General features: G+C 33.5%; 1 protein-coding gene and 2 pseudogenes across 2 annotated transcripts; 2 read left to right on the top strand and 1 right to left on the bottom strand.

Moving 5' to 3' along the window:
- Positions 1-293: 293 nt before the first annotated feature.
- On the bottom strand, positions 294-4677 carry LOC18439758 (beta-mannosyltransferase-like protein). Its single transcript, XM_006849916.4, has 2 exons — positions 3925-4677; positions 294-710 (listed from the first exon to the last, which is right to left on the bottom strand). Exons 1-2 carry the CDS (start codon positions 4102-4104, stop codon positions 537-539), a joined length of 354 nt encoding a protein of 117 aa, XP_006849979.1. The 5' UTR covers positions 4105-4677; the 3' UTR covers positions 294-536.
- A 2134-nt stretch (positions 4678-6811) lies between these two features.
- On the top strand, positions 6812-9199 carry LOC18439757 (pentatricopeptide repeat-containing protein At2g03880, mitochondrial pseudogene; annotated as a pseudogene). Its single transcript, XR_016052699.1, has one exon. The product of XR_016052699.1 is annotated as a pentatricopeptide repeat-containing protein At2g03880, mitochondrial pseudogene (transcript).
- Positions 9200-10835: 1636 nt separating this feature from the next.
- On the top strand, positions 10836-13169 carry LOC148782678 (uncharacterized; annotated as a pseudogene).
- The last annotated feature ends 6873 nt before the right edge of the window (positions 13170-20042 follow it).

Here is a 20042-nt window from a genome sequence, read left to right as displayed (position 1 = left end):
AAACAAATCAAAACAACGTCAAACAGCCTCGAAAAGATATCCCTCGAGTATCTCCAGAGGTCACAACCACCTAACTACACCGCAAAAATGTAACAATACCACGAGACAAATTGAATCAGATTCCCATTGAATGAACCGATCAGATTACCAGTTACATTACCAAGGGGAACTAATTGATCATTCCAACTTATCCATGACAGAATACAATTAAGAGTATTGTTAGATTTAATATACTCGAGACTTTCTCTACAAAATATACATAAACTAGAAAGAAACACAAAAAGAGGAAAGCATTTTTCATACAACAAATAAGAACATCTTTATTGAGAAAAAGGCATATTTCCTGTCCAAGCAATAATGGAATAAACTCAACCAATTTACAATTCACCATTACAACAGAACCCAATAAATTTTCTAATAAATGGCAACGAACTTGTCAGCGCAATATGAGATACCATAATCCCCATTACCTTTAAATGAAAGGTGAAAAGGCACTAACTTTGTGCATACCTTCTCCTTGATCAAAGGATCCACTCTCATTTCTTTGCTTTTGAAAATCTGAGGCAGCGATACTTCTCCCCGCTGACAGTGATTTCAAGAGCACCATCTTGGTTGTCCTGATTTGATGCAGTACCCATGAGGACACTCTTCTCCTTTTCTAGGTTCTCTCTCTCTATCTTTAACCTTGCCTCATGCCGAGCAATCTCAGCCTGCAAGAAACACACAATCAACATAACTACATAGACAGTTGCGCCATAATAATCAAGAGTTCTTTTTCAATACAAGGAAAACTCAATTTACGCCCTGATAATCAAGAGTTCTTTTTCAATAATCAAGAGAAGAATCACAAAGGGAATAGCACCAACAAGATAGCTCAACACCAACAGTGATAGTATTCTACTTGGAAACATCCAGGTGATAAATGCCATCTCAACAAAGACTATGCGGTTCTTTCTTTGGGCATGACAGCAAAAGAAGAGAGAAGACAGTTCATTAGTTCCCATTAAAAGATGTACTCTAATGAAATTAATGCCTGACATCTATCATCCAAAGAAACAAACGAGGCCACCACCAAAGGTCCTCAATTTATGTTGGCACTTTTTTTAAACTTGAAAGCTAAAAGAACATGAGACTGGGAAACCAATTACTAAGGTGAATGTTTATCACTGTTTGACTAGTGGGAGGGAGTTTATTCAGACTCGCCCAAGATACTTGGGCTCAGCAGGCTTCCGATCCCCAAAACCCCCCAAACTCAGGGGTATATAATTACAATATAATTTATGTATTCCGTTAATAAGTGAGTTAATCTTTGATTAAATCAATTGTATTTGACTTATATTTAACTTTGTTTATACTTTTTATTGTTTTATTTTTTTCATTTTTCTGAGTTTCCATTTTTCTGAAAAGATGATTTTCAGCCAGTCCTCTTTTTTTATTTTTTAAAAAAATCTACTCATCTTTTATATGCTTTTATTTTTTAAAAAGAAAAGATGATTTTCTTTTTATAATTTTTGCTTTTTTTTTGGCTTTTCTAAGTCATTAGGCTGCTCAGTGCTGGCTCAGGCAAGTCAACTAGGACCTACCGAGTAAGCCATGGCGACCGAAGGTCACACATTGATGTTTACTAAGCAAGGTCTTTTTATTTTCTTTTTGGCCCTCAAGTTTCCAACCAGGAAAATGAAATGGAAATTTTGATAGGGCTACAGCACTATCAAAATAATTAAAGCCTCATCTCAAAACTCACTGAAAATTGCAATTCTAGCGTCCGAAAACCTTCAAATCGATCATCTTGGTGTTGACCAATTTGGTTGTCAGAAAAAATTAGGATTTTAGGCCCTAAAAATAGTTTATATTGTAACACATTATCTAGACCATCCACTTCGCCCTAACAATAAGTATTCATGGATCCTCATGATCTGTACCATTTTTTTAGCTTCAAATTTCATAGTCGGTGTTGAAAATTGATTTTAGAGGCATCATGGAGATTTTAGATACTGCGCTTTATGGACAAGGATTCGAGGTGAGGCCTTACTCTGGGCCCTAAAGAAACTGCATCCGAATAATATATACTTCCCTTTTTCTCAAGAAACAAATTACTATTCAAAGAAAAAAAAAAAAAATTGCAGTAACTATAAAACCATGACTTGTTTTTTGGCTAACAAGGCGAAAAAGACAATTGTTGCTGGAAAGATCTATTCCTAGAGGTGACAGGCAACTTAATCAAACATAAGCAAAGTGGAAATAATAATATCGGCTCAAATACACCCCGGCACTTATTCCAATTTAGGGAGGCCATGAAATAATCAGTTCCCATATGCACATAGGGAGGGAGGATCTCCAAAAAAAGTTAGCCATCTCAACGATTCTCTTTCATGGATCTGCAATATTTCAAGACCACTGGATATCCAGCTCCAAGTCCAAACTAGTATGAAAGTAACATGAGAACCTCTCTGAAAATAAAACATGAAAGATCTTGAGATCATCGGATCTAAACCAATATGAAAACGAGAACCACTTTTACAATCGCATGGGATAAAAGGAAAACATGAAAATCTTGAGACCATTAGAGAACCATGTCATTAGCCTATATTGACTGCCCCACCTAATTAACCTTGCAATCTCATTTCCATTTCCAGGAATTTATCCTTAACTAAACTCCTAACACTTGCTAGTCCTGAACCTATGGTGAGAAGATGCAGTTAAGTCCTGTAGCTCTCCAATCTGTCATAAGAATCCCAACCATAACCCTCCAAACTCCAACACCAAACCAATGAAAGACACTCGATATTATTCTACCCACACTTCTCCCACCTTTGTAAAATTTGTATTATTCCCATCTGTCAACACACCCAAAATTTTTATTATTCCCATCAATCACAGACTACCTAGAATCATGAGCCTATAAATTTTTGTACTTCAAAGCCCATAAGCAATGTCCATCATATACTAATTATATAATTGCATCTAATTTAATTGTAATATCTTGAATTTATACTTGCAGGTTTTAAATAGATATTATAGGTGCTCTTAGAACGTGACTGGCCACCATGAGGGGCCTAGCCCAATCAAAACAATTATTGAAAGTAAAGGCAAAAAATAAGAAGAATAGTTTAAAAATATGAAATGTATTATGAAAGAATTTGTATAACTTTGTTTAGTCCATCTAACCGGTTATAATTGGTCGATCCAAAAGGACAAAACCGGTCAAACGTTAGATTTGTTCCGCGCTTGATGAAACGGATCTTTTGCTTTGGACCAAATTGGCCAAGGCACTAGCCGGGTCGAGGTCAAATATGTAAACTATGAATGTTATTACCATAATGAACACCATGACCATTTTGAGATTTAAATAAAAATGAGCACCATGGCCCACTAAAAAGTCACAAGATAATGTTGATTTAGAACAATAAATGGCATGCACAACTAAAAGGAATTCCTTTTTGTAGAATTTTCATTAATTTTATAAAGTAAATGCATAAGGAAATATTATTATTAACCAAAAAAAAGAGACAAAGATTGAACTCGAAACTAAACATCCATTGTAGTCTAAATGGTGAGGTTACTCGGCTCTCACTAGAAAGACCCCAGTTTGAGTCCCAGAAATTGTGACTTCAGGCTTCGAAAAAAAAAAGAGAGGAAATTGTACCTAAATCTAGCTCTCTTTGTTCACTCTCTTTGCAAATGTGTGAGTATTAGTCTCATGATCATAAGTTTCTCGTACCCAACAACTTCGAATTCTTTCAAAGGACCAAAACTAAATGCTTCAAAGCAAAGATGATGCAAACAACACAGGGAATTGCTCCAAATACATATTAATTTTGATATCTCTAACCTTTTTTTTGGTTTTTTAAGTAAATCTGAGTTTCCATATCCAATTAAAATGCTAATCTTATTAATTATCATCCCACAGTTTCAGCACTTTACCTCTCTTCGCGAAAGCTCAGCTTTCCAAGCTGCCTCTCTCTCTGCAACCTCTCGCTCCCTTTCTTCGATGTAGCTTTGCATTTCTCTCTCCTTCATGATTCGATCCTGAATATCTGCGTCTAGAGCCTCCTTTAACTCCTTCACAAACTTATCTACCACCGCTTTGATCCTCAGAGACATTTTCAATAACAAAAACCCCAGAGTTCTTCACCAAATCGAAAGACTAAAAATCCCCTAATTGACTGTTTCTTTGATCCCCAGAGCCATTGTAAAGAAGCGAACCCTAGACTTCTTTCTACAAACAGTTGATTTCTTCATGGGCATTAAGGACTAAATGCCCATATCGACTGTTGATCCGTTGATTGGATCACCGAAAACATTTTCAAAGGAAAAAAACCACGATTTCTTACCAACTCCAAAGACTAAAAACTCTTAACCTTCAGCAGCACTTTTAGAGTAAAAATCCTAGATTTCAAAAGCTGGAAGCATAAATATTTCAAATATCAAATAAAAGAGCTATAAACCCTCCATATCATATCATTGGATCGATGCATAGCCAGAACCATGTGAGATTTGGGGTTTCAGAGTATGAGTTTCTGAATCTTTGGATGGCCACCATTTTGCCCAGAGCATCTTTCAAAACCGTTGGACGGCTACGATCTTTGCTGGAATTGGATGCAGATTCACAGATGGACTTTAGGGTTTTCTGCAAGGTCTAGGCTCCTCCATTGAAAGAGAAGAAAATGGATTTTACTTGTTTTTTTTTCAGATACGAGGGTTAATTTGAGAATTTAGACATTTCGGGTGGTGTACGATTAACAAAAAGCCTATTTTTTCTGCACTTTTTCATTTTTTTTCTTTTTCTTTTTTCTTTACTAATCAGCTCTTGATACATTGATTGTTTACAGGAATACCCTTTAACATTGTAATTTTTATTTTAGATTTTAGTATGAGAAAGCATGTTCCCTCTAAGAAAACATGGGATAAGATTTTTTTTTTTTAAGCTTTGGCATAAAGAGACAATAATCATTCAACCATCAGTTAGTGTACTCGCGATTAGATGTCAAATCAAACAACAGGTAACTTTTGTAACAAAAAAATACAATAAGGTTATTTATTTTTGAAATAAGAAAGTCATAATTGGTTGTCGATCTATTATTGATTAGGCATAGAGTCTAAAATAATATTTTTTTATGTTTTTTTACGTTATTCTATTTGGTAGGTTTTATAATTTAATAGTTAAAAGTGATTGTGACTTTTTTATATAAAAAATAAATAATTTTATAATTTATAATTTCAAATAAATTTATATTTAATAGAAATGAGTTTTGTTCAGCTTAGTAGTGTATATTTTTAAAGTCCTTAACCTTTCTTGACACTTAAATATTCTTTAATTGTAAACAAAATTTTTTAAATAGAGGTATTTTTTGTCATGTAGAAAGGTAAAAGGGATATTGCTATAAAAAAATAGTAGCATTAAGTTAGTAGTTAAAAAATAATTGCATCTTAAAGGTGATGTCATTATCGACTATTATTAATAAATACTTTTGTTTCTATTAAAAATTTATATTTACTCTTAACTAATTACTTAAACTACCTTTAAACAAAAAATTACTATACTATAAAAATAAAGGTATCTAAATATACAAAAATATTAAGGACTTCATATATACACTACCAAATCGCGTACCCTAACAAAACCCAATAAAAAATATATTCACAAGCGCATGGCAGAAACACATATACACTTCCATGCAGTGGTTCAATAGTCAGTGATGAAAGGCTTGAATCAGCTCGAGATTTGCAATTTTGGAGGGTCAAGAGGAGTTGCACAAAATTCAAGAAAGACACTCGAGCCCAATGTTATCTTTGGTATTTTACCAATAGATGGTACTTAGAAGCTTGAATTCAACACTTGGTTCGCCCGATTCTCTAACTATCTCCGGTTGAATATCTTGGTGAATTGGAGCCGAATTAAGTACTTTCAATATTGTCAATAAATATTGTATCATCATCATATGCGCTTTATTACAATTATTTGGAGTCAACTACACGAATCATGTTTTGTCGTTCCGTTTTGTCAACATTATACCCTCAGTTAGACCATAAACAATGTTCACAAAATAGAACTGGAACGGTTAACCGGACATGAGCCCAGAAACGGTTTAACCGGTCTAACTGGTGAGGGTGATTCAACCGTTCTAACCTGAGAGGTCAAAAAAGTATTTAAAAAAAAAAAAATCTACTAAAATGAGCAAAGCATATAAAAAATAATTAAAACAAAACACATTCAAATGAAGCTAAAAATTAATGAAAAAATAGATTTTAATGAATTGATTTTTGAATAACAGTGAGTATTAATAACAAAAACAATTTTTAATCTTTTCTATAATGTAAAGAATATTAAAAATGCATTACAAACCAAATTTTTTATTTTTAAGAATTTATATATCTATATATATATATATATATATAATTTTATTTTTTAAATACCAGTTGATCACTAAAACCGCTCAAAATCGAAACCTGCTAACCGATTTAATCCTGCAGTTAAGCCATTATATATTTTCTCACTACTTCCCATCTATATCCTTTTTGGCATTTCTCTTGCATTTTTAAAACCCGGCCCTTGAACCAAATATTCTCTCAACTTCATGTAGAGTACATCTCGTTAGGATGTTTATATAAAACCCCAAAATTTGGCACAAGAAAGATCTTGTGAATGCACCAATTGAAGGGATAAAACAGAAAATGACTTAGTAGCTAGGGTTGTTCTTTCTGAATTTTCTCTAAAATATGACAAGTTGGTAGCTAGGGTTGTTGTTTCTGAATTTTCGCTAAAATATGACAAGTCATAATTGAGTAAAGTTTTGGACGAAATGCATCACATTTCCTTCAGTTACCGCTTCAAATTTTCCTCGAAATTTTTAAATGAAATTCTTTGAACTTTTCAAATTCAAATCCCAACGGTCTCATGATGAGACCTTTTCTGAGAGCCATAAAAACGCATCCCTTTCTCTACAATGATCAAATCCCCGCCATTTCCAAACCACGAACCAGTCAGACACAAAGCAATCGAAGAAGGTAAGCTCCTACATGCTCATATCTCATCTCCTGGTTTCACCCCAAATACTTTCTTACTCAACAGCATTCTTAACTTGTATTCAAAATTAGGTCTTTCCATGGAAGCGGGCAAAGTTTTCGACAAAATGCTTCATAGAAACATTGTTTCATGGACGACCATGATATCGGCATACACTAATACAGGTTCCAATGAAGAAGCTTTGAGACTCCTGGTTTTGATGCTTAGAGAGGGTATAATGCCCAATATGTACACTTTTTCTGCTATTTTAAGAGCATGTGGCAGGATTAGAACACTTGAACAGGTGCATGCTTTGATTTTAGAGTGTGGGTTAGAGTCTGATGTCTTTGTTAGAAGTGCTTTGATCGATATGTATGCAAAAAATGGAGATTTGGAAAGTGGGCTTTGTGTTTTCAATGAAATGGAAACTGGCGATCAAGTTGTTTGGAACTCTATAATTTGGGCAATTGCCCAAAATGGTGATGTAGTTGAGGCATTTAGGTTCTTCGCGAGAATGAAACGGGCTGGCTTTTTCCCAAATGAAGCCACCTGAACCGGTGTCCTTAGAGCTTGTACAGGCTTGGTTTCGCTAGAGCTAGGCCGACAAGTACATGCCCATAGTTTCAAATCCGGCAGGGACTCGATAGTAAATAACGCACTCTTGGACTTGTACTCCAAGTGTGGGAGTCTAGAGGAAGCGAGCTTGGCTTTTGATAAGATGGTAGAGCGAGATGTGATTTCATGGAGCACTATGGTGTTGGGTATGGCTCAAAATGGCCATGGAAAAGGGGCCCTCAACCTCTTTGAAAGAATGAAAGAAACAGGGATTAAACCAAATTATATAACTATGGTGGGTGTTCTTTTTGCTTGTAGCCATGCTGGTTTAGTTAATGATGGATGGAACTATTTCAAATTAATGGAAAAGATTTATGGGGTCAACCCAGGTAAGGAGCATTATGGATGCATGGTCGATCTCTTAGGGTGAAGAAGCTGCAAATTTCATTAGAGAGATGAAATGTGAACCAGATGCTGTTATTTGGAGGACTCTTCTTGGAGCTTGCAGAGTCCACCAAAACATGGAATTAGCAATACATGCAGCAAAGCGTGTAATTGAACTTGAACCAGAACATGAAGGGAATTACATACTTCTCTCTAACACTTGTGCCGTTTCTTCTCAGTGGGACAACGTTGTAGAAGTGAGGAGAAAGATGAGTGAGAGAGGAGTGAAAAAGGAGCCAGGCTGTAACAGGATACATGTAGAGAGAGAAATCCATGTCTTTGTTCTGGGAGATACTTCGCACCCCAGAATGGAGGCCATAGGAAAAGAGCTCAACAGGTTGATGGGAAGAATTAAGGATGTTATGTACCTGATACAAATTTTGTGTTGCATGACCTCGAAGATGAACAAAAGGAGGAGGCACTTTGATACCACAGTGAGAAGATGGCCCTGGCATTTGGGGGTTGGTTAGCATTCCTCATGGGAGGCCTGTTAGGATTATGAAGAACTTAAGGATATGTGGTGATTGCCATATATTTGCGAAATTTGTGACCAAGATTGAGAATCGGAGTATAGTGATAAGGGATCCAATGCATTTTCATCATTTTAAGGATGGAGAATGTTCATGTGGGGATTACTGGTGATAATCGAGAAGAGGTATGTATGAGGAAAAGGGTTGTTGCATCCCCTTGGAGAAAATTAAGTGTTTTCTCAGAAAAAACAGGACTGTCAAGAGAGCAATTTATGCCCAAAACCACATGCAACAAAGGCCTTTGGTACACTATAAATACTGGAACCTTCAGATCACATACGAATTGGCACTTGGAAATGCAAAGGGACAAAGAGAGGAATTTGGCTTGTAGCCATTTTGGATGTAAAGGGAGAAAGAGAGGAATGTATAAATTGGCTTGTAGCCATTTTGAATGTTGAAACTTGGAGCTTGAAATACGAGCCCTACTAGTTTGTTGCATATAATGTGTTGTAAAATGAAGCGTGGCTCCATGAAACATGAGTTTTTGATAAATATGGCTCTATTAGAAATGAGTTCAAGTTCAAAGGCGACCCATGTGTGTATAAGATATAGAGAGTATATCCATGTATATAATGAATGTATTGTTCATGGACTAATATCTTGTATTCCTGCTGCCAATAAATTCAACAATCAATGAAGCTTGATCACACGATCGACTCCAAAATATGTAATACAACTTGTTTCACTTGTGATTCTTTTGCAGCAGATCCCAATTCACATCTGTTCTCTTTGCTTGCATTTTTTTTTTTGTAATTTTCTTATTTGCAATTCCACAAAGAGTTCTTTCGAGAAAGGATAAATCCCGTACCACGAATTGATCATATGCTTGTACTTTTTATTGTAAGCATACATTTATCATTATTGTCATAAATAAATTTGTTGTTGACTTGTTGGATCATGTTATAAATAACTTTGTTGTTTTGTCAGATCATGTTATTGGCATAATTAAGTTGAAGAAACATTCAATAAGAAAATACCTTATGGTTTGCAAGTAGCTGAGTATTCATTCCATAAAGGCTTATTCGATTCAATCGTACCACGTAATCCTTTTAAAGGCCAAGTGAGTTATTTTAGCTCCACGGTTTCTTTTCTTCTACTTTCCATCCCCTTAAATCAAATAAAGTAAATCGCTAGGTTCAGTTATTTGTAGCCAACAAGTATTTAGCTGATCGGAATCAAAGTAACAAAAAAGGAGTTTTCTTTCCTGACAGAAGTTAGAATTTCTAATTGTAGTACGAATCAGATAGATCTATTATTCTACTTTATTCTTGACTAGTAATCAGGAACCCTCTATCAACAGGATAAGATTTTCGTTCCGCAAAATTGAAAATGAATTTCAATGAGAGAAAAAAAAGATTGAATGTTCTTTTTACGTATACAATATTCTAATAGACTCATTCTAATTCTAATATAGAAGTAGGAGTCTTGCATATTTTTATATCTCCCGGAGTACAAGAACCCCTTTCTTAGTATGAATCCCTCTTGGATCTAGTTCTAACAAATCCTTTGAGAACTCATGAGAAACTTTAGAAACATAGGGATGGGGGAACAAGAAAATTCTCATATATCTATTTCGTGGAGAAAAAATCAAAAAAAAAAGAGGTGCACCTTTTTTTAATTCCTTTCAATTCTACATTCCTTGTACCTTGTATTTATAATAGACTTATATATATATAATATATATCTTTCTTTACTTATCTTTTCTTTTCTTTCTTTAGAGAAGAGGTACAAATCAAATACTAAATCGAGGCACCCGTTTTATGACAAATTTCAACTTACCCTCTATTTTTGTGCCTTTAATAGGCCTCTTCTTTCTGGCAATTGCAATGGCTTCTTTATTTCTTCATGTTCAAAAAAACAAGATTGTATAGGCTCATCAATTTCTTTCAATCATTAGATTGTAATACATATAAGATAGTTATTTAGTTGAGTGGAAGGGCAGGCTCCGAACGCAAATAAAAGAGCTGTTATCCATTGTTATCCATGTCAATAGATGATATATGGAGAAATGTGTATGCAGATATAGCTGTTTGAAATTGGATAGAATTTTTGCCTAAATATAGAACTATAGATTAGATTAGAAATAGAGATTCTTATATATGTATATACATATATAAACATACATAGTGGGATTATATGAAGGAAGGGTTATTTATACCTAATACCTAACTGATTCGATGAGTTGTTCCTGATAGTTCACTCATGATAGTGCTAGTTGATGAGAGTTATTTCGGGAGCCAAAAGGGTCAAAGAAATTTTGGTCATTTTCTCAATTTCAATAGAATGCAACTGGATATAGTATGAACTGGTGATCAGAACATATATGGATAGAACTTATAACAGGTTCTCGAAAAACAAGTAATTTATGTTGGGCCTGTATACTTTTTTTAGGTTCACTAGGGTTCTTATTGGTTGGAACTTCCAGCTATCTTGGTAGGAATTTGATATCTTTATTTCCGTCTCAGCAAACCCTTTTTTTTTCACAAGCGATTGTGATGTGTTTCTATGGTATCGCAGGTCTGTTCATTAGCTCCTATTTGTGGTGCACAATTCTGTGGAATGTAGGTAGTGGTTATGATATATTTGATAGAAAAGAAGGAATAGTGGGTCTTTTTCGTTGGGGATTTCCTAGAAGAAATCGTCGTATCTTCTTTCGATTCCTTATGAGAGAAATTCGGTCAATCAGAAGGGAAGTTAAAGAAGATATTTATCCTCGTCGTGTCCTTTCTATTGAAATCAGTAGCCAGGGCCTTGACTGGTACTGATGAAAATTTCAGTCCACGAGAAATTGAGCAAAAGCTGCTGAATTGGCATATTTCTTGCGTGTATCAATTCAAGTATTTCGAATCAAGGAATGGAGACTTTCGCCGCATGGGGTAGGAAACCCAAGAAGACTTTCTAAGAAACTGATCTTTCTTCGGAACAACTACTCATTCGATCAAAACATGTTAGTGTTAGATCCTATTTCTGCTCCCTTCTGTTCCCCGTCTGCGGCTAGGGGAGCAGTCCAAGGTATATAGAACCATCATTTCATTGGGTCCGCCAAAACAAAAGAGTTAATCTTTCATGTGTATGGCATTCTATTTGTAACAAATCTAATCTAAGAAAATCAGTCTGTATTCATCACATATATCAGAGCAAAACGGTTCGGAGTACATAATGTTTTGGCGAACTAGGACCAAGATTTCGAATTGAAACCTTAGATATAGATGGATCATATCCCATAAATTCTTCTTCTTTTGTCAATCAACATCTCTTTCTTTTTCTCTTCTCCTTTGTTTTTGTTCCTTGATGACCAAACGATTGGATCTCTAATAAAATAACCATCCAATTTCTCTCTCGTTTTGCCACCTAATTTCAATTCTAAGTATTCTTAATCTCTTCTACCTTATTCCTTTTTCTGTGGGTAACCAGTGAAACATTTCGAAATAATTGAATTGATCGATCCAAATTCTTCCATCTCGAAATCTGAATATGAATACTAAAACTAAACTATGATCTTATTTATGTTATCTTTTGTTATCCTATGTTATTTTCTTACTTCAAGTGGTTTTTACGAGCATTTCTCGAAAGGAATAAATAGAGATGCAATTGGTCCGAATTTGACCAATTGAGATATCTGGGAACGATATTTCGTTATATCTCTCATTCGAAACGGAGGGACTCTTATTCTAGAATTCTTATTCTTTCTAGTTCTATGGCCAAGACAAGCAAGGACTAAAAAATTACACACAATATGGAATAGATCTATAGGTGCCAAACCCTCTTATAGAACTCGTGCTTCATCCAAATCTCAGACAGAGTCGACGAATGAATCAGGTTCATTAACAATTCCCATATTGGAAGTGGCCAAAAAGAAAACATTGACTTCCCTGCCATATCTTGCATCTATAGTTTTTCTGCCTTGAGGAATTTCTCTATCGTTTAAGAAAAGTCTGGAACCTTGGGTTACAAATTGGTGGAATACCAGCCAATACGAAACTTTTTTGAATGAAATTCAAGAAAAGAACGTTATCGAAAGATTCATATACTTAGAAGAACTCTTCCTGTTGGACGAAATCATAAGGGATTATCCGGAGACACATTTACAAAAGCTTCGTATAGGAATTCACAAAGAAACGATAGAATTGGTGAAAATGTACAATAAAGATTATATCCATATAATTTCACATTTCTCGACAAAGATAATTAGTTTCGCTATTCTAAGTGCTTATTCTATTATGGGTAATGAAGAACTTGTCACTCTTAATTCTTGGGTTCAGGAATTCTTCTATAACTTAAGTGACACAATAAAAGATTTTTTCTATTCTTTTATTAACCGATTCATGTATCGGATTTAATTCGCCCCATGGTTGGGAACTAATGATTGGTTCGGTATACAAAGATTTTAGATTTAGTCATAACGATCAAATTATATCCGGTCTCGTTTCCACTTTTCCGGTTATTATATAGACTATTTTTCAATCTCGGATCTTCCATCATTTAAATCGTATATCTCCTTCACTGGTAGTTATTTATCATGCAATGAATGAATGAAGAAAACTCATTTCATTTGACATCAACCGAATTGTAATGCGACTTCCTACATAAACAAAGCATTAAAAATCTTACTGATTCTTTAGACTTTTTTACCCGTCCGGTAGATTCCAAGTATATTTCAGTACAACGGTAGAATCCTGAATAGGGAACTATACTAGCTACCTACCTAATTTCTTGTAGAAATTTCCGGGCCATGCAAAATGGAAAGACTTTTTATTGCGCAGATGACTCGATTAATTTCTGTATTGATGATGATATATGTCAGAACTCGAGCATCTATGTGAAATGCATATCCTATTTTTCTGCAGCAGGGTTATGAAAATCCGCGAGAAGCAACTGGACGTATTGCATGTACCAATTGTCATTTAGCTAATAAGCCCGTGGATATTGAGGTTCTACAAGCTGTGCTTCCTGATAATGTATTTGAAGCAGTTGTTAGAATCCCCTATGAAATGCAACTGAAACAAGTTCTTACTAATGGTAAAAAAGGAGGTTTGAATGTAGGAGCTGTTCTCATTTTACCCAATGGATTTGAATTAGCTCCTCCTGATCATCTTTCTCTCGAGATGAAAGAAATGATAGGTAATTTCTCTTTCTTTCCAGAGTTATCGCCCTCCTAAAAAAACGATTCTTGTGATAACCTGGTTAGAAATACAATGAAATTCTCTTTCCGATCCTTTCCCCGGATCCCGCTACTAAGAAAGAAGTTCACTTCTTGAAATATCCCATATATGTAGGTGGGAATAGAGGAAGGGGTTAGATTTCTCCCGATGGGATCAAGAGTAACAATACAGTTTATTATGCCTCAGCATCAGGGATAATAAGTATAAAAATACGCAAAGAAAAGGGTGGATATTAAAAAAGAACCATAGCTAATGCATCGGATGGGCATCAAGTGGTTGATATTATACCTCCAAGACCGGAACTTCTTGTTTCCGAAGGTGAATCAATCAAACTTGATCAACCATTAATGAGTAATCCCAATGTGGGTGGGTAGATTTGGTCAGGGGTATGCAAAAATAGTACTTCAAGATCCATTACGTATCCAAGGTTAGTTTCTTTTGTATTTCCACATGGAAGGTACTTGTCATACTTTTTGCGTTTTGTACCCTCTTTTCTTGTTCTTCATTGTCATAAGAATGTACATCCTAAATTTTTGAAGCCAAATGGAAGAAAGAGGAATTTTTATTTTGATTTCTTTTAAAAATTTTGTAACTCATATAAGATTTAGAATTGGGAAATTGGCATCTGAATTATTTTGTTTGGCAGCAATTACTAAAAATAGATCAGAAGTATCATCAAAGAGGTCAAGTTATATTACAAAATCAAGGACTCAAAACATCCCATTTACCAGAACAAAGTTTATTTTTTAAGTTGAACTTCATTAAGATACCTCCCTCAAAAATATGTGCAAAAAACTTCCAAACTATTGGAACCATAGTTAGCCGGGGACTATCAATAAATCGGCTCACCATAAAATCGGAAACAAATCGTTTTTATTTTAAAAAGTCAGATGAAAAAAGTGGGTAAAAAATACACATCGGCAAAAATACTTCATATAAAAAAATCGCTAATATATCGGATTAGGCTCAAAAAATCAAAGTAAAAAAATCAGATAAATTTATAATATTAGAAATTTTGAAATTCTAAAAAATAAAAATTATGTCAAAGTCATCAATAACTAATTCATCCATAAAAACTTTACTAGACTAATATAATTAAGTTAATTAACTTTTATGCCTCATAACTCTCATCCAATCATCCAATATTAAATACATAATTAACTAGTATATACCTAAATAATGTATCATATAATACCAATTAAATACTTTAAGAAACATCATACCTACTTATTATATACCAAAAACAAATATACTATATAAATTTATTCAATAAATACTTTAACTACTATATAAATTTATTCATTAAATACTTAAACATCACATCTACTTAGCAGGTACCAAAAAAAAATACACGATTTTTTATTTCTCATTAGAGTGATTTAACTATGGATGGTGACCATGGTCTCTCGATTAAAGTTTTATACATTTCTTTAATTGAAAAGAGACTCGTAGAAAATTGGGTTTCACATCTCAGTGTTTACGGTATAGAGACAGAAGAAGGAAGAGAACAAAATAGGGCTGGGCTTACAGCCATTAGGGTTTATAGAGAGAGAGAAGAAAGAAGGAAGTGATCATCGGCTTCACAAACCCTAATGGAAGAGGTACTAACTGATTTTTAGATTTTTAGAGAGAGAATAAGATGGGATGCTGATTTGGGATAGTTTGAAGAGGGTTTTTCTATCTGATTTAGGATGTTATTTGAGAGAAAGCATGAAGAGGCTCGGGATGTTGTTTGAGAAAAATCCCTAACTATCTTGATTTATGAAGAGGCTCTAACTGATTTTTAGAAAGAGAAAAGGAAATTTATGAAGAGGCTCTAACTGATTTTTATAAAGAGAACAGGAAATTTATGAAGAGGCTCTATCTGATTTTTAGAAAGAGAAAAGGAAGAGGGTTTTTTATTTTCTTGGGGAAACAGCAAGCAAAGCTGAAGGTTTAGGTTGGGGGAACTAATCCTATATGTACAATTGCTTGCTCATGTAAATTTGCATTATATTGTTTATCTTTGTTATCACATAGTCAAAAACAAATTACTAATTACTTGGTCCTATAGTCACACTCTCTGCTTCTCATTCATCAATAAAAGACTATGTTTTGAGCTCTAATTTGAGTCATAAACAGTGTTTTCATAGAAACAATTATCACAAATAATCATAGAAATGTGCATGTATATGAATTTCTTTACACATTGATTTTCTTTACAAAACGATTTGCTATAAACAGTATTTCATTTGCACAATGATTTTCCATAATAACAATTGCAATTTGTATCTATTTGTTTAAGTTTTTTTAAAAAAAGGGAAAAAAAAATCATACAATTGTGGCTTTGAAGAACTCAGTGGATAATAATATTTTTTTCAAAAGCATGACAGTAGCAATGGCTGCAATACACAAGACATGGAAAAAAAAATCTTTCAAAAAACAAATTATAGGTATAAAAAGATACGATTTTTGGCCTGATTTAAATTGTATTATGAAAAAAAAACACGTTTTAAACGGTTTTATGAAAACTACGCGATTTTTGCTTACCTTTTAAAAAAATCGTTGTTTAAGACTATTTCCATAAAACACCGATTTTTTGAAAAAAATCGCCGATTAAACGGTGATTTGCTAATTATGGTTGGAACTAGAAAAAGTAGGGGTATTTTGGTAATTTTAGCACAGCTTTGTGTGGATCGAGTAAGATCACCAAATTCATTACCAAATACCAATGGTTTAAAAATCGGATCGGTGACCCGGATCGGGCTTTTCAAAAACCGATCCGGATCGGCGAATCGGCGATCCGGATCGGAATCGGGTGAATCGGTCAGAATAAAGCTTCAAAAAAATCCGAAAAAATTATTAAAATTTATTATAAATATTAGTTTTTAGGAATTCAATAAAAAATGAGGGTACTCCATTAAGAATTTTCATGTTTTTGAATGAATATGCGAATATTGATATGTTCTTTCCCTGCATGAACCGCCATTCAGTATTTAATTTACAGTATTTCGTGCTCATCCCTACACTGTTGCTGTTGGGACTCGATATGTGAATAATATGGCTGGGATAGGGTGGCCTCAGAATCATCATCTCTCTCGTTTTCTCTTTGAATAATATGGATTAAAAAAAAAAAAAAACAAATTTTCAAAAAAATCTATCATGGATTAAAAAAAAAATCACAAATTTTCAAAAAATTCTATCATGGATTACAAAAAAAAATTCGATCATGGATTAAACAAAAAAAATCACAAATTTTCAAAAAATTCAATCATGGATTACATAAAATTCGATCATGGATTACATAAAATTCGATCATGGATTACATAAAATTCGATCATGGATTACAAAAAAAAACAAACAAAAAAAACAAAAAATTCAATCGTGGATTACAAAAAAAGAAAAAAATAGTTCGATCATGGATTACAAAAAATTCAATCATGGATTACAAAAAACTCTATCATGGGTTACAAAAAAAGCAAAAAACAAAAAATTCAATCATGGATTAAAAAAAAACAAACAAACATTTCAATCATGGATTACAAAAAAAAAACAAACATTTCGATCATATATTACAAAACATTCGATCATGGATTACAAAAAATTCTATCATGGGTTACAAAAAAAAAAAAAAAACAAAAAAATCGATCATGGATTACAAGAAAAGAAAACAAACATTTCGATCATGGATTACAAAAAATTCTATTATGGGTTACAAAAAACCAAAAAATTCGATCATGGATTACAAAAAAAATCTATCATGGATTACCAAAAAAAAAAAAAAAAAAAAAAAAAAAAAAAAAAAAAAAAAAAAAAAAAAAAAAAAAAAAAAAAAAAAAAAAAATCCGTACGGAATCGCCGATTCACTGTTCGGGCTCGCCGATTCCGTACAGTGAATCGGCGATTCACTGTACAGAATCGTCCGGTTCTCTCTAGAACCGGACGATTTCCGATTTTTGGACGATCCGGTTCCTTTTTCACTATTTCCGAGTCGAACCGGGCGAGTCCGGTTCGACTCGGCGTTTTTTAAAACGCTGCCAAATACAAATACTTCTTGTTGCTCGGGGTTAGGAACACATAATTGTTCAGCGTTGAGAACACAACTGCTTAATGATAAAAATACCCCAAGTTTTGCACTGCAATCCTAATCAACCTAAGGCTAGCATGATTTGATATAAGTAGCAAGAAAAATAAGAAAATAAACAAATAAAGATAAGTGGATAGATATCTTTTTTGCCATTTTATAGGTTCATGTTTTCATGTATAATTAGATTGATGGCCTTTAGCAAGTAAAATGTTTTAACAGTCCAGTAATTGACTTTCTAAGTTCTGCAACTCCATAACCTTCAAAGTGAAGTTCAAACCTTTACCTGGGACAGCAGTAATGATGAAATGGTACGAAGAATATTATGAAACTTACAACAAAGCCCTCAATCCATCACATTCTCTTAAAGAAATTTGATGAATTCAACAAGTGAAAGTAAATCAAGACAAAATATGAATGCAGCAAAAGAATGTATAGATATGAGAGCTGTGCATTATGGATCACAAGCATTTACAAAGTTTGAGAGCTCTTGTGCTATACTTTAGATCATCAATAGAAGAGATTTATCATAATAAATAAATAAAAATGAGTTTTACCTCGATTCATTCACAATTTTATGTTACTTATTCAATTTTATAGAGCAGAAATGGTAAGGTAAGCTACTTTGTAAGTGCTACAACCCAGAGAAACAATAACAAAGAAAACAGATAAATTGAACCTAAGGTCTTTGTCAGAGTTGAAACCCACATAGAGGAACCGCACTCTGATAACAAAGATGAAAGGGCAACTTAGAACACAAATTGAATGCCTTCTCAAAATGATTGTGAAGTCCACCAAGCTAAACTAATTTCCTACCAACCAAAAAAGAGATTCATGAGTGGTTTCAACCATGATCAAAGAAACTAGCCATAATATTTTGAAAAAAAAAAAAAAAAATTCAAATTTTGAATGAAGAGTTCAAATTTTGAACTAAGAGTAACCATAAAAAATGAAAATCATTTTATAATGGATCTGAAATGAAATTGCAAGAAAGAGAAATAAAAAAGATGTACTGCAGAAGCCTAAAGGAAACGTCAAGAAAGCGGTGAATGTAAATATGACACATTGAATGACTGTCATAACATTGTTTGACGTAAAGAGTTTCCAAGTTCAAGAAATTCCAGAATAACAAATAACTATCCGGAAAGAAAATCATAAACAGAAAGATGAAAGTATACAACATAAAAATGTGATCCTAAAAGCTAAATACATTTTAAATTTTAACATACAAAAAAAAAGAAAGGAACTCAGAATTAAGCATGAAGAAATAAAGGAAATCTGTCATATTCTCAAAGAATCATCGAAAAGTTCAGTAAAAAAGTCTGAGATTCTCAAACATATTAATTTAGTGATAATACAATTGCATTTAACAATTACTGAATCTGAAACAATTGAAATATATATATAAAAAAAAAAAAATGAACTACATTTCAACAGAAAGGCAATCTCAATTTGGAAAATTGACACTTAAAGCAACATCCTCCACAAATTGCAAGGAATGAAATAAAACCATAAATTGTGAACAATATAAGAAATATACATTGATGACATGTAAAAAAAAAAACCCTCAAAATACTTCAAATTGAGACCAATTATGCAAACCAGATCAGTTCAGAGAGAAGAAAAACACAAATCAGAGTCCTGAAACAAAGAAAAACCTAACGCTAATTCTTCACAACATGCCTAGACAAACATCAATGGTTCAATACAAAAATGCCAACCCTAAAATATCATCATAAACCCAAGGGAAAAATAGCATTGCAAAAATAGGCAAATTCGAACACTGGTGCCGAGGACAATTATATTTTCTAATATTGAGATCTTGAGGCAACTATATATTTTCAACAAGAGCCAAATTTGACCACTGAATATTCGAAGCATCAAACCCAAGTCAAAATAATGGTAAAACACGTAAAATCAAGAATATGTGATTTTCAGGAGCAATGTGAACTATAAAAATATCGATATGGAGATCTGCTAATAAATGCTCTATACTCTCATAGCTTCCATGGAAAAGATGGATTTTCATCAGTGAAGCTCCAACTAATATACAAATATAACCTCACAAGTAGCCAAAACAAAAAAGGTTAAATTCTGAAAATTTTATATGATAAACTGTTGAAATGGGTTCTGATGCTTCAATGGATTGTAAGGTATCGCTGTATCCGCATCAAAGAGTCTCTAATCGTAATACATTTACACTGTAGAATTGGATAAAGGTAAAATGATCAAAGATGATTCCAACATCTGTTGATTTACCAATACTTGAATAGTTCACAAGA

Source organism: Amborella trichopoda, chromosome 3, assembly GCF_054954075.1.
Source record: "Amborella trichopoda isolate Santa Cruz 75 chromosome 3, AtrichopodaSantaCruz75HAP2 v2.0, whole genome shotgun sequence".
NCBI lineage: Eukaryota > Viridiplantae > Streptophyta > Magnoliopsida > Amborellales > Amborellaceae > Amborella > Amborella trichopoda.
Note: the sequence above shows the minus strand (reverse complement) of the source record. Positions and strands in the feature narration are given on the sequence as shown.